The sequence below is a fragment of the Corylus avellana genome, chromosome 3, assembly GCF_965113065.1.
Source record: "Corylus avellana chromosome 3, dhCorAvel1.hap1.2, whole genome shotgun sequence".
NCBI lineage: Eukaryota > Viridiplantae > Streptophyta > Magnoliopsida > Fagales > Betulaceae > Corylus > Corylus avellana.
The window spans coordinates 36946958-36960093 of NC_142492.1; the positions used below are offsets into that span (position 1 = coordinate 36946958).

Consider the following 13136-nt stretch of genomic DNA (forward strand, 5'->3'; position numbering starts at 1 on the left):
TTGTGTTGTTCAATTAAGTAATCAAGTTTGGAATCCGAAAAACGAGTTTAACTTAGCTAGCGAGCCAGTTTTACGGAGCTACACAAAATCGAATTGTTGCTTAAGGACTAGTCGATTTGCATATAAAAACAGAGAAAAAAAAACCACTAAACAAACAAATTACGTAGAGAATTTTAAATGGAGGAGTCAAATAGTATTTTTATTTAAAATAATTAATCAAATTTGTAAAAACCTTCACATTAAATTAGCAAAAAAAAAAAAGAAAAAAAAAGGATATTTAATTTGATTAGCTAAAAAAAAAAAGTTACATGTAGCAGTATTTTTTAAATGAGTTATTTAATTTTTTTTTTTTTTTCAAAATTTTTTCAACTTTTCAAGAGATCATTATAGTAATATTCTTTTACAATTTTTAATAAAAATATATTTAAATGATATAGATAAAAATATAACAAATCGAATGTAAGAAGCCTTTAAAAATTTCTTAACTAAAAACTAAATAAAGTAAATTTTGAAAAGTTATTTTGCATAAAAATTTTGCTCTTCTCCGTTTGGAAACAAGTTATTTCTTAAAATAATGCAAATTGGGGAAGGTAAAGCCAAATGACTTCCACGTGTTGCACGTGTGAAGTGCGATATGGTTTCGAGTCATGAAAGACGTAAAATTCGGTAGTACTTCTAGGGCAGAAGGGCTGATTCCTTATCTGTAGCCGAATTGGCCGGTGCTGCACCTGCACTTAGAAGTGGGACTTAGTGGTTCTGGTGGAATCGCCTCCTCACTCAGGTACGCTTTTTTCCATTTTTTTTGTCTTTTTATTGTGATTTGTGAGAGTTGTTCCGCCGATGTTTCTCGACTTTTAAGACTATCAATCTTCTTTGAGCTCCCGTGCTACTGCTGCATATGTTCGTTTTCTCGCATTTAGGAGATCTATCTTGAATGGTTATTTTGTTGTCTCAATTCGCTTATTATAAACTAATTAATAACTTTATTTCAGATCCTACGCAGTGTCTCTCTGCCTTTCTCCGGCTCTCACTCTCTTCTTCAGCGCCGCGCGACGCTACGCAGGCTTCGGCGCTACAACTCTCTCTCTCTCTCTCTCGGCTACGGCACTGTCTGTCTCCGGTATATCTCTCTGTCTCTCTGTCTCTCTCTCTCTTGTTCTGATTTTGTTTCAATTTTCGTAGTATTTTTTCATTTGGGGGCCATTGGTTTATGAGATTTTCAGGCACTATTTCAGTATTTTGCTGTGTTTGGCTGCGGATTTCGGTATTTTGCTGTGTCTGGAATTGGATGTGCGTGTGTTTGGATTCTCTCTCGCTCTCTCTATCTTGCTCTGATTTTCTTTTCAAATTTCTGCAGTATTTTTTCATTAAAGGGCCATTTATGAGATTTTCAGGCACTATTTCAGTATTTTGATGTGTTTGGCTGCTGGTTTCTTGAATGGTTTGCTGTGCTTGGCTGCTGATTTCAGTATTTTGCTGTGTTTGGAACTGGCTGTGGTATTGGTGTGTTTGGAACTAGCCCTCAAAACTTACTGTGTTGCTGCCTTTGTGAGTTATAATACTGAAATAGTGCCTAATCCGAAATAACTACAAGGAAGTTATTGCCTAATCGAATATATATATATATATATATATATATATATATATATATATATATATATATAGATGGTGACTTAGATTTTTGTAGTGTTTGCACTAGACATTGGTCAACAAGGTAATATTAGTTATTTGCATAATTAATTTGTTCATTTACTTGTATTAATTTTCGACTACACTATAATAACACTAATTCCTCTTTATTATTATTATTATTATTATTATTATTTTTTTTTATATAGAACACACACAATTGAAGTTGGATAGCAAAGAAGAGGATGTTCTGATAACGGATGTCAATTTCTGTGATATTCCAAATTCATTTGGAGCACAATTTGTTAATATTTCTTAAAATGAGCATATTTGTGGTGTTGTGGGTTTAATTCCAAGAGATGGAGTTGTTATTTGAATAGACAATTAAACCTATTAGAGACAATTCCCAAATAATTTACCATGTTAACTTGATACTTTGAAATTTGCTATTTGCTATTTGCTATTATGGAGTTGAAAATTGCTAATCTTTGTGAATGTTTTTATTGAATTGCAATTTGTTAACAATTGAACATATTGTAATTTTCTTATCTTTTTCATTCAAACGGGTTAAACAGGTCGTGTCGAGTTAGTCGGTTATTTTTTGTGTTGTGTTCATGTTTGAGAGTTCAACCTGTTTATCTAAATGGGTCGTGTTCGTGTTTAGGCTAATCGGGTGACGGGTCATTACGGGTCGTATTCGTGTCGACCCGCCAACCTATTTTGTCACCCTTGTAACCTAACCGGGTAGATTGGTTTCTGGTGCATATGTACCAAGGGCTTCTCACTTCTTCCCTTGTGAAGAACCACCACCGGCATGCTTGATTTAAATAAAATTGATTGTTTATGAAGCATGACATACCTCTTTTAACAGGAAAAATGCAAGGAGCTCTTCAGTCCTTTTTATCACATGGAAACATCGTAAAAAATTCAGTTTTGCAACACTTTCGTCTGGTGAATCCCCTGATGCGGCCTGTTTTCTTTTCACGCTTCGAGTCAGTTACATCTGCCCGAATGGAAGAGCATGGTTTTGAAAGCACTACGATTGCGGATGTCTTGAAAGCAAAAGGTAAAAGTGCTGATGGCTCTTGGCTTTGGTGCACTATGGATGACACAGTTTACGATGCGGTTAAGTCGGTATGTATCTTTGAGCTTTATGATAAATCTTTCTTTTCTTTTTATTTTTTATTTTTAAGGTGACAAGTATTGAAATGATTTGACGGGCTTTGTCATAGATGATAGATTTCTAGACTAAATAAGTCGTTTTCCTTTGCAGATGACACATCACAATGTTGGTGCCTTGGTGGTGGTGAAACCTGGAGAGCAGAAATCAATTGCAGGAATCATAACTGAAAGGGGTATGTGATACTTAAAACATTGTTTAGCTCATTACTTGATATGTGATGAACTATATTTTGTGGGAAGTTCGTACAAGAATTGTAGGGAAGGGTAAATTTGCAAAGACTAGGGAAAATTTAGTTTTGTGTTCTTTGTGGAATCTTCCTGCAGATTTGCTGGTGCAATTTATGTGCTTGTTTTTCTGTAGGTTGTGACTGTTGTGTTGATTTCTTAGAGCATTCTCAATGGAGGAGCCATATTTTTATGTAAAATGGCTCTTCAAAACTCACTTTTATCTAGTTTAGCTAAGCCATTTTTAAATGTCTCTACATCCGATTAGCTATATTTCTATCTATTATATTAAAATACTATTAAAAGTAAGAAAAGTTTTGGGAAAAAGAGAACATGTGAGAGGAAAAATGGGAAAAAAATTTGGGAAAAGAGAACATGCAGAGAAAAAGTAGGTAAAGATTTGGAAAAAAGAGAAAACAGGTGAGAAAAACAATGAAAAATAAAATAGCTTCCTTGAAAAGTGCTGCTACATTTAGCTTTTTTTTTAGCTCTTCCAATCAAATATCTATTTTACATTTTTTTTTTGCTAAACTAATGTAGGGAGTTTTTTAAACATTTGAAGAGCTATTTTAGATAAAAGTAATATTTGGCTCTTCCATTGGGAATGCTCTTAGCCTTCTGTGAAGGCGTGTAAGCTGGGTGTTGTTTGTTTGATTGTGTTTGGTTTTAATGAAATTACTCATTCATCCAAAAAAAAATGTGATGAACTATATTGGTGCTCAGATATTATGATACAAAGGGTTGCCTTTGGAGGTTGATCTCCTATATGGTATAACAGAATATATATAGTATGGTCCACCAGTGCCTGAAGTAGGTGAATTTTACTAGGATTTGAATATGGTAGGTGAAAAATTTCAGCTATTTTGGCTTCTATTAAAATTTTATCTCCTCGATGGATTTAAATATTTTTGAATTGCAATGCTGATATTCCATTAGATTTCATTGATATTATTCTCCATTTCCATATCTAAGGCATTCCTTTACTAGGATTTTAAGTGTATTAGGTAAAAGGTTTCCTCATGCTTTTTACTCAATTTTTGTTCATTTTGTATCTATTGTAAATGATATATACACCCAACAACTTACAGTGTGGAAAAAAATGATAAAATTCTCCAAACACCTGGTGTGCTTGTTTCATTTTATGGTATCGAAGCATCTAAGACTCACGTCACCCTTCCGAAATGACAAGTCTCCGCACATCATCTTCTTCCTCTTCCGCCCACACCACATAAGCACGAAACCTAGTTCGTTCATCCCTCACCAACCTCTTCAATTTGCAAGACCTTGTCACAATTAATTTAACCTATGAAAATTACCTCCTTGGGCAGCATGTCTTTGAATACATTGATGACACTGCCCCATGTCCTCTACAAGCCATTGTTAATCCAACACTGGCGAACTGCGAGCCTAGCATAATGATGAATCTAGCATTTGTGTAGTCGAGCCAAGACGATCAAATGATCCTTGACACCCTTGAATAACTACAAATCAGGTTTCAACCCCAAGTCAACTACACAATATCAATAATTATCACAAGATAAAATTATTGAAAAGTAAAACATTCAAACATCACAAACACAAAAGCAACGCAAGGTTTTTGATTATGAAGTAGAAACCCTTTGAGCACCTCAAAGGTAAAATCATTCTGGGGCAGTCAAACCTAGGATATCTTTTATACTGAAGAAGATTAAAATACAAGCATACTGGGAGATCGCTATATCTGATGAAAATACAAGTAAGCTTGCAACCCATGTAAAATACTCGTACCAACTGTATGAACAACAAGCTCCCTACTTGCCTTTGCTCTAGCTCTTCGCTAGCCAATTTTCTTTGAGTACCTCTCCTTACTGACCCAACAGTAGACTTTTTGCAATAAAATGATGCGTATGGTGCGGTTTGAAAAAGAATCAAACTACAAGAGAGAGAGAGAGCTCTAAACTTTGTTCAAATCCTCTGTTGGAACATAGATGATTGAAGCAAGATCACTTCTAGAAGGGTTCTCTATTGAGTGTTCTTAATATTCTTGCTTACCTCGAAAAATGGGCATACTTAAGAATATATAGGGTCATGCAAAAAACCTCAAAAATGCCTTCAAAAAAGAACAGATCACGTTAGGGCTTGAGGATGTCCCCTTTTAAGTCAGGACGTAAGCCAGGGTTTTATTGTTAACTTCTCTAACACAGTAGACAACGTCAGCACTTACAGGTGACATCTAAGTGACGAAGGTTTTTCTGTCTTCAATTTCGTCACCACTTGTAGGTGACTTCCAGGTGATGAAAATTTCAATCTACAATTTCGTCAGCTCTTATAAGTGGCATGTAGGTGACAAAAGCTTTTGTGTTCAATTTCTTCAGCACTTGTATGTGACGTCCAGGTGTTGTTGGCACACAGTAAGCAACTAGACTTTGACATTTTACAACCAAGATTTTTTTTTTTTGACATGTACAACCAAGATTTTGAGCATTGAATGAATCTAATTTTTAAGACCTAACAATCTCTTCCTTTGGCTATTTGGTGCCAAAACACAATTACAAGTGATTGACAAATTACAAGCCCAGCCCTAGCCTAACAAACTGCTACTAGGCTTTGGTTGATGGAAAATGTTAAAGTGCCTGCTCTTTGAAGACAACAACAAACTCATCACACTTATTGAAATATGGAGACAGAAGAACATATGGAGCACACATGATTATTATAGCCACACTTAACAAAAGTGATATCCATTCAGTGTCAATACACAAACAGACAGTCACACATGAAAAGATATCCATTGCTGCCCGCAGCAAACTATGAAACCCCAATTTTGTGACCTCCCAAAACCCAAAACCCTAAATTAGAAAAACTGCTAAAAACCCACCTCAAACAGTCTCAACCATCAGACCCAACAATTTCCCATTGCGCCGCCGCCGCCACCCAACAAATAAGGCCACCACCACGCTACACTGTAGCACCCATCGCACAGCCTGCTCCACCCAGCATCTCAGACACGCTGCCAACCACAGAACCATCGCACCTTTCACCTTCCCCACCTTCTCTCTGCCAACCCACCTCCCAAACAGCACCGCAACAGCCTCCCACGAGCTCCAGCTGCAAGCCTGCCCCTTTTTTCTGATGTTGATATTTTTCTATAGAGAGCTGTGTTCTGTGACTTAGGAAGAACAAAAGAAGAAAAAAAAAAAGCGTTTATGCGCTCCGTCAGGGTTGAACACAAAAACTGAGTGTAAAGAAGACCAGTGCCTTTGATTTCTGGTTACTTGTGCGTATCCTTTGGTGGGGCTTTAATTGAGGCCCATATTAGCAAGCGCGCGAAGCAGTATCCTTTGGTGAGGCTTTAACTGAGGCCCATATTAGCAAGCGCGCGAAGCAGTGAGCGAGCCAGAGACGTGGCAGCAGCAGGCCTATCCAGACATATTCATGGAGATTCATCAGTCCGGCCCATATTATTTATCCTATGTTCAGCATTTCAAAACTTGAGTCAAGTTTTCTTGAAGTAGGAGAGAATGATGCAGAACTGCAAGAGTTTATTGGTCCTCTAGTTTTATTTAGGTTTTAATGTTAAGAAATACTGTAATGAAAGGCACATAGGATTGGGTTACTAGATTATGTTTTATTTAATTTTTGTCAGTAAGTTATTTTTGTAATTCAATAAATGGGCATTGCCATTGCTCTAAGTTATGTTATGGAAGATATATATTTGTACTTGTTTAGTTAATCGGGTCCTTTATTTGGTGATGTATTTGCAGATTACCTAAGGAAAATCATAGTACAGGGAAGATCATCCAAGTCAACCAAGGTTGGGGATATCATGACTGAAGAGGTATAAGTCTTCTCCCCCTCCGTAAGAAAACATCATTCTTAGGTTTTTGTCCATTGTCTATCGAAGTTTGTTTACATTTTCCCCGTGTGTCGGAACCACTTTTGATGGCATATGCTATATACGGTGACCACAGAACAAGCTTATCACAGTCACACCTGACACAAAAGTTCTGCGGGCAATGCAACTGATGACAGGTACTGTATACTGCTTCTCATTATTGATGGTTATAATCTCTCTCAAATCAAAGATCCTATGAGCCTGAAACTCATGTTTGGGTGGCAGATAACCGAATCAGGCACATCCCTATCATTGATGAAAAGGGGATGATAGGCATGGTGTCCATAGGAGATGTGGTCCGCGCTGTAGTGAGTGAGCATCGGGAGGAGCTAGACCGCTTGAATGCTTATATTCAAGGAGGTTACTAGATGATGATGATAATGGTGATAACGCTCTCGCGTTGGCTTTGTCAAATGTTTCCTGCTCCTTGAGCACTAATAAACTTTTGAGTACCTTTGTAAATATGGTGTGCTCTGTGCAATTTCTGTTTTCTGGTTCTTTATCTTTCAGATGTGGATGTACGGATACCAAAGACCAGCATAAGGGCTACAAGCTAATAACAAGCACTGGGATGTTGCTTGAAATATCTGCTGTGATTACTTAGCGCATGGTGCGAATGACTAAGTAGATGCTTATTGGTAGTTTGAAAAAAATTGTTAACCGCCTAAGGGTGTGCTTAGTGGTTTTAGTGGTTTTAGGTTCAAGAAGAGGCGGTTAATAACCGGTAATGACCTACCTTTATATATATATATATATATATAATGGAAAAAATATAAAAAAGCCTCCTAAACTAACAGCCGTTTGTTATAGTCTTACAATGTTCAAAAGGTATTAAAGTAGTCCATCAAATTACCAAAATGTATTAAAAAGGTCACTTATTATTATTATTATTATTATTTTTTATATTCCTATAATACTTTTATTTTTTATATTCCTATTATTAAAAAGGTCACTTATATCCCTCACAATCAAAGCTTAAACCATAATGACAATAAACAAGAGTAATTCAAGTCATGAATCAAGGTAAGTGGCTCAAGAATGTCACTTAGGCATTTTGTCAAACATGTGGTGTGCACAAATATTTAGTCATGCGAACAAATCTCATGGATAATGGAAAATCATACCAAAATATATCACAAACAATGTGTATAACACAACCAGAATCAAGCATAACAATTAACAAGAAATGAGACAAGATTAAATCATGGGAATCATACCTTGGATGAAATGAGATTGAAATATGCTTGAAAATGGAGAAGAATTCAGTTGAAATCGAGGAACCCAAAGATTTTGGGAAAAATGCAGGCGCGTTCAGGGTTTGAAAGGTTAGGCAATGAAATCTACTTTTGCAGCTCAGCATTTCAAATCCAGCCCGTGTTTACGAAAATACCCTTCTCATCAATCTACACTAAATTGTTCTCAGCATTTCAAATCCAGCCCAGTTAACCCTAACCCCCAACCTCCAGCCCCCAACTGCCAATTTCCTTTCCTCTAATATTAATGACCATAGTTAATGAGAAAATTAAATGGATATTGCTCATAAGAAGAAAATAAAAATATTAAAAAAGTAAAACTATTAAAACAAAACTATTAAAAAAGTCCCCCTCAACTAGAATTTGTATATAATATTCTAGTTGCCTTGACAGGGCATACAAAAAAAAAAAAAAAAAATTGATTTGTAAAAGTAAGGCTGTTGGAAAATAGTTATTACGATAGGAATCTACCTCAACTAGAATTTGTATATAATATTCTAGTTGCCTTCACAGGGCGTGAAAAAGGAAAAAAAAAAAAAAAATTGATTTGTAAAAGTAAGGTAGTTGGAAAAGAGTTATTACAGAATTAATATATTAGAGATCGAATAACTTCTTCTCTCTTGTCTCAGTCGTCTCTTTTCATACTACCCAAACACCTTTCAAACCCTGAAAATCACTGCCCCACACGAACACATGGCTGGTCACCGGGATCCTAATTGGTCTACTGAAGAAGAACAAGTTTTAGTAGATATTATTTATGACGTAACCAAGGGGGAAGCAATCACCCGTAGTAATCTTGACTGGGACTTAGTACTTCTACAAATGAGACTTCGTACTAGAAGAACAAATCTAAGAATGAATCAGTTAACTGAGAAGTTTAAGCAAATGAAAAGGCAGTTTAAGTTAACCAAATATTGGGCTGATGTTGCTGGAGGAACAATCAGCTACAAGGTCGAGAACATCAGGACCGCTGTGGTGGTAAAGCTTCTCTTTCTTATTTTTTTCTAGAATTTTTCAGGTCAAATAGTTTTTAATTGTTTTTTACAACTGGAATTTCATGTGCAGGTATCTCCCGACGGGAGTGAACATAAGAGAGAAATAAATATATATAAGTTTCCTTTCCCCTCCCCTTTTTCACATCAATTACTTTCAATTAAAATATCCATTACCAAAACACACAATCCATTGCCAACCAAAATCTTTTCAAAGCTGGAAAAACAAAGACCAACTGTACAATACGATAAAAAAAACAACTAGAAAATATAAATTGATTTTTTCCAGTAGCGACAAAAACAACTCTTCTAAAACATTTATTTCTACTCATCTGTTATTATGCATGTAACATGTCCATATCTTTTATAGAACATGGGATCGATCACGAACGCTGATGCTTTGAAGGGCATCATCAGGAATTAATGACACTATTTGGTTGATGTTTTTATCCTTAATTCTCATTAAAAATGATCACCTAATGCTCGAGAACATGAAAGCCTCTACCTACGTACTGATTTTAATTTCTTTGGTAGATTGCAGTATAAATTGGTAGATTGTACTTTAATTTCTCATTTTTTTTTTTCACTTTTTATATCACAACATTTACTTTTTATTATTATTCAAATAAAAATTAATAATTACAAAAACAAAGTTTTTTCATACTACTTTTTCCCCTTTTTCTTTAATACCAAAATTTTTGTATTTTTCACATCAATCAACGCCAGTTACAGTAACAAAGGGCAAAAGGCTGTAACAAACGGACTCGAAGTATTGTTCAACAAAAAAATTATTCGTTGAATAATAGGGGTGGATCATTGCATGTGATTGTGTACAGTAAGATATGTGTGTAGTAGTATTAATGTGATGCAAGTGAAGAAAGGAGAAGATGATGTCATTTCCATTTTAGGAAGGTTTTTCACTATCTATGCTTTTCAGCATTTTCTTGAGAATCAAACAAAGATATATATTTCCTTGAATTCGGAAAAGAAAAGCCGTGATGTACGTTGATACCATTTGGTTTGAGTGTTCTAATCAGAGTGCTGTCATCTTCTCCAATGATGATGGCGTCTTGGGAAGAGAAACGAACACAACACGGACAAGAGCTTCACGTGAGCGTCAATGACAGCTGAAAATCTGAAGGATTTAATTGTGTGTGAAATTGTTTAGGAGGTGTGACAAACCCATTGGATAAAGGAGTAGCATGAAATTGACAACACATTTTCACCAATTTTGAAAGCCTTTTAGATACCCTCCTCTCACATTTTGACAGCATATATTTTCTCAAGCTTATATAATGACAGCATGAGGCGAGTCGATGTTGCCATCAACCCCTTCAAGCGTCTTCCCTCGTGAACTAGAGCTTATACTTGGCTTTCTGTGAATCACTTGGAACACTTGGTTTCCCGCAGCCTTTGCCTGATTGAAGACTTGCATGTCTGGAGTAGCATGGGCGAGTGATCTGCATTAAAAAGAAGCAAGTTTTTTTTTTTTTTTAATGCACGAAGTGATAGAATTTGGCGTGCTTTTAGTTCTATTTTTCTTTTTAAGTGAATGTTACTTCGATCATTACATAGCTCCGAACAGAATGCTCATTACTACAGCTAATATCCCCTCCACTTGCCCTCTTGGCAGTAACTACAATGGCTCCTACCCATACGATGAAAGCCCAAGAACAGAAGCTCACAGTCTGAAACATTCCTGTTCCAACGCCCTTTAGTAGTGCTTCTCCTCCGCTTAACAAAAACTGTTTCTCCATGCACTCTGAGAAAGACTTGATTGCACAGCTCTCCCCAACAAATGCATACACTGTTTTAATTTGAGATATCGTCCGCGATAGGAAAATCAGAGAGCAGATTAGTCAAATAATTAGATCAGGTAGAGGTTCAAGGTGGAGATGGTTAGCAATTAATTAATTGTGCTTTCGAGACTCTTACTTGTTCTACCATACACGTAGCTTCTGAATGGAAAAGCATTTTGGGAGCTGTAATAGTGTTCATTTTCTTTGTGTATGTGGTTCCGATTGCAAGAATTAATGGAACAACCAACAAGGTAAGCAGTGCTACTTCCCAACAGCATATAGCAGCAATCAGTATTCTAGAAAAGAAAGTTGCAAAGCTTGACAGGAAGTGACCCAACTGTACGTGACGGAGAGAAACTTTGTTAGCATTAATATCTTTTGTGATTATGAATGCCCAAGTGAAGTGCATGAAACATTTGAGCATAAATTAATTGCATACCTTTTGGCCGATGGCATCTTGTACGATACTCATGTGGTTACTAATTCCATCAATGATTTTTCCACTTGTTAAATCTGTATCAAAAGCCCCAATCTCCTGGCTAAGAACTGCTCTTAGGAATGCTAATCTTAGGCGTGCTAACTGCCTTTCGCTTGCATACATCCAGCATCCAACCTCTATAAATCGAAAATTAAAGTGAGGACGAAGAGATCGTCATTAGTAAAAAAGGGTGAAAAGAAAACACAGTAATTAATGTTTGTTAATTTTTTTTTCCTCATACATCTAAAAATACAAAATATTTAAAGCTATTTTCAACTTTTTTGTCAAGTCAAAACAATTTTAAACGAAAAACAAAAGAAAAAACAAAAGAAAAAACAAAAAACACATATCCAAAACACATTAACAAGCCTACCAATATAAAGCACAATCATTGTACAATATAGCATGTAAGTGCCCGAAAATGATCTCCTCGATCGTGTACGTATAGAAATAACAGTTTTAAATGAAAAATTGGATTTTGTAAAAATATCTTACAAATTTTTTTAAAATTCATTTCATTTGATTTTTTTATTTTGGTTTTATACGTTTTCTTTTGTTTATTACGTTTTTTTTTGGTTTTTTACGTTTTTTCAGGTTTTATACGTTTTTTTTGGTTTTTTACGTTTTTTTTTTGGTTTAAACGTTTTTTTTGGTTTTTCACGTTTTTTTTTGTTTTTACGTTTTTTTTGTTTAAACGTTTTTTCTTGTAAGATACGTTTTTTTTGACGTTTTTTCATTTATACGTTTTTTTAACGTTTTTTTACTTTGTACGTTTTTTTTAACGTTTTTTCATTCATACGTTTTTTTTTACTTTGTACGTTTTTTTAACGTTTTTTCATTTATACGTTTTTTAACGTTTTTTACTTTGTACGTTTTTTTAACGTTTTTTTAACTTTGTACGTTTTTTTAACGTTTTTTCATTTATACGTTTTTAACGTTTTTAACTTTATACGTTTTTTTTTTTTTTTTCTTTTTTTTTTTTAGTTTAAAGTTAATAAATTCTATTTATAGTAATTTTAAATTTTTTATTTAGATATATTAATATTTTTACAATGAAAAATTTTATTTTGTAAAAATAACTTACAAATTTTTTTATAATTCATTTCAAATTTCATCAATTTCATTTGATTTTTTACTTTGGAATACTTTAAAATTTTTTTATCTAGTTTTAATTTAATATTTCTAATTATAAACGACAGCCCTTCGTTTCTGTGTAATTTTTTGGGTTTTTTTTTTTTTTTTGTTATTTTGGATTTTTATTAATATTATTGTCAATTTTTAGTATTTTAATACTTTTATTATTATTAATTAATTAATTAGTTTTTTTTTTTAATTTAATTTTTAAAATGATTTTTTTTTTAAATTTAAAATAATTAATTATTTCTTTTTGTTCCGATTTCTAATTTTTTTATTTTTTAATGTAATTTAAATTAATTAATTAATTTTTTTAATTTTTTGTTTCGATTTATAATTTTTAAATTTTTTTTTCCAGTTTTTAAAATTTTTTATTATTTTCCATTTATTATTAATTTTGTTTTTTTTTTTTTTTACTTTTAATCATATTTTTTATTATTTTTATTTTGGCTGAAAATCCCAAACAATTATAACGAAACCGGAAATTAACCCCAAAGAAACCCCAAAGAAACCCTAAAGAAACCCCAAAAAAACCCCAAATAAACCCTAAAGAAACACCAAAGAAACCCT

At 34.1% G+C, this 13136-nt stretch overlaps 1 protein-coding gene across 1 annotated transcript; it reads left to right on the forward strand.

Moving 5' to 3' along the window:
• Positions 1-668: 668 nt before the first annotated feature.
• On the forward strand, positions 669-7494 carry LOC132173719 (CBS domain-containing protein CBSX3, mitochondrial). Its single transcript, XM_059585303.2, has 7 exons — positions 669-781; positions 993-1120; positions 2501-2763; positions 2903-2984; positions 6780-6853; positions 6987-7047; positions 7136-7494. The coding sequence occupies exons 3-7, from the start codon at positions 2506-2508 to the stop codon at positions 7276-7278; spliced, it is 618 nt and encodes a 205-aa protein (XP_059441286.2). The 5' UTR covers positions 669-781; positions 993-1120; positions 2501-2505; the 3' UTR covers positions 7279-7494.
• The last annotated feature ends 5642 nt before the right edge of the window (positions 7495-13136 follow it).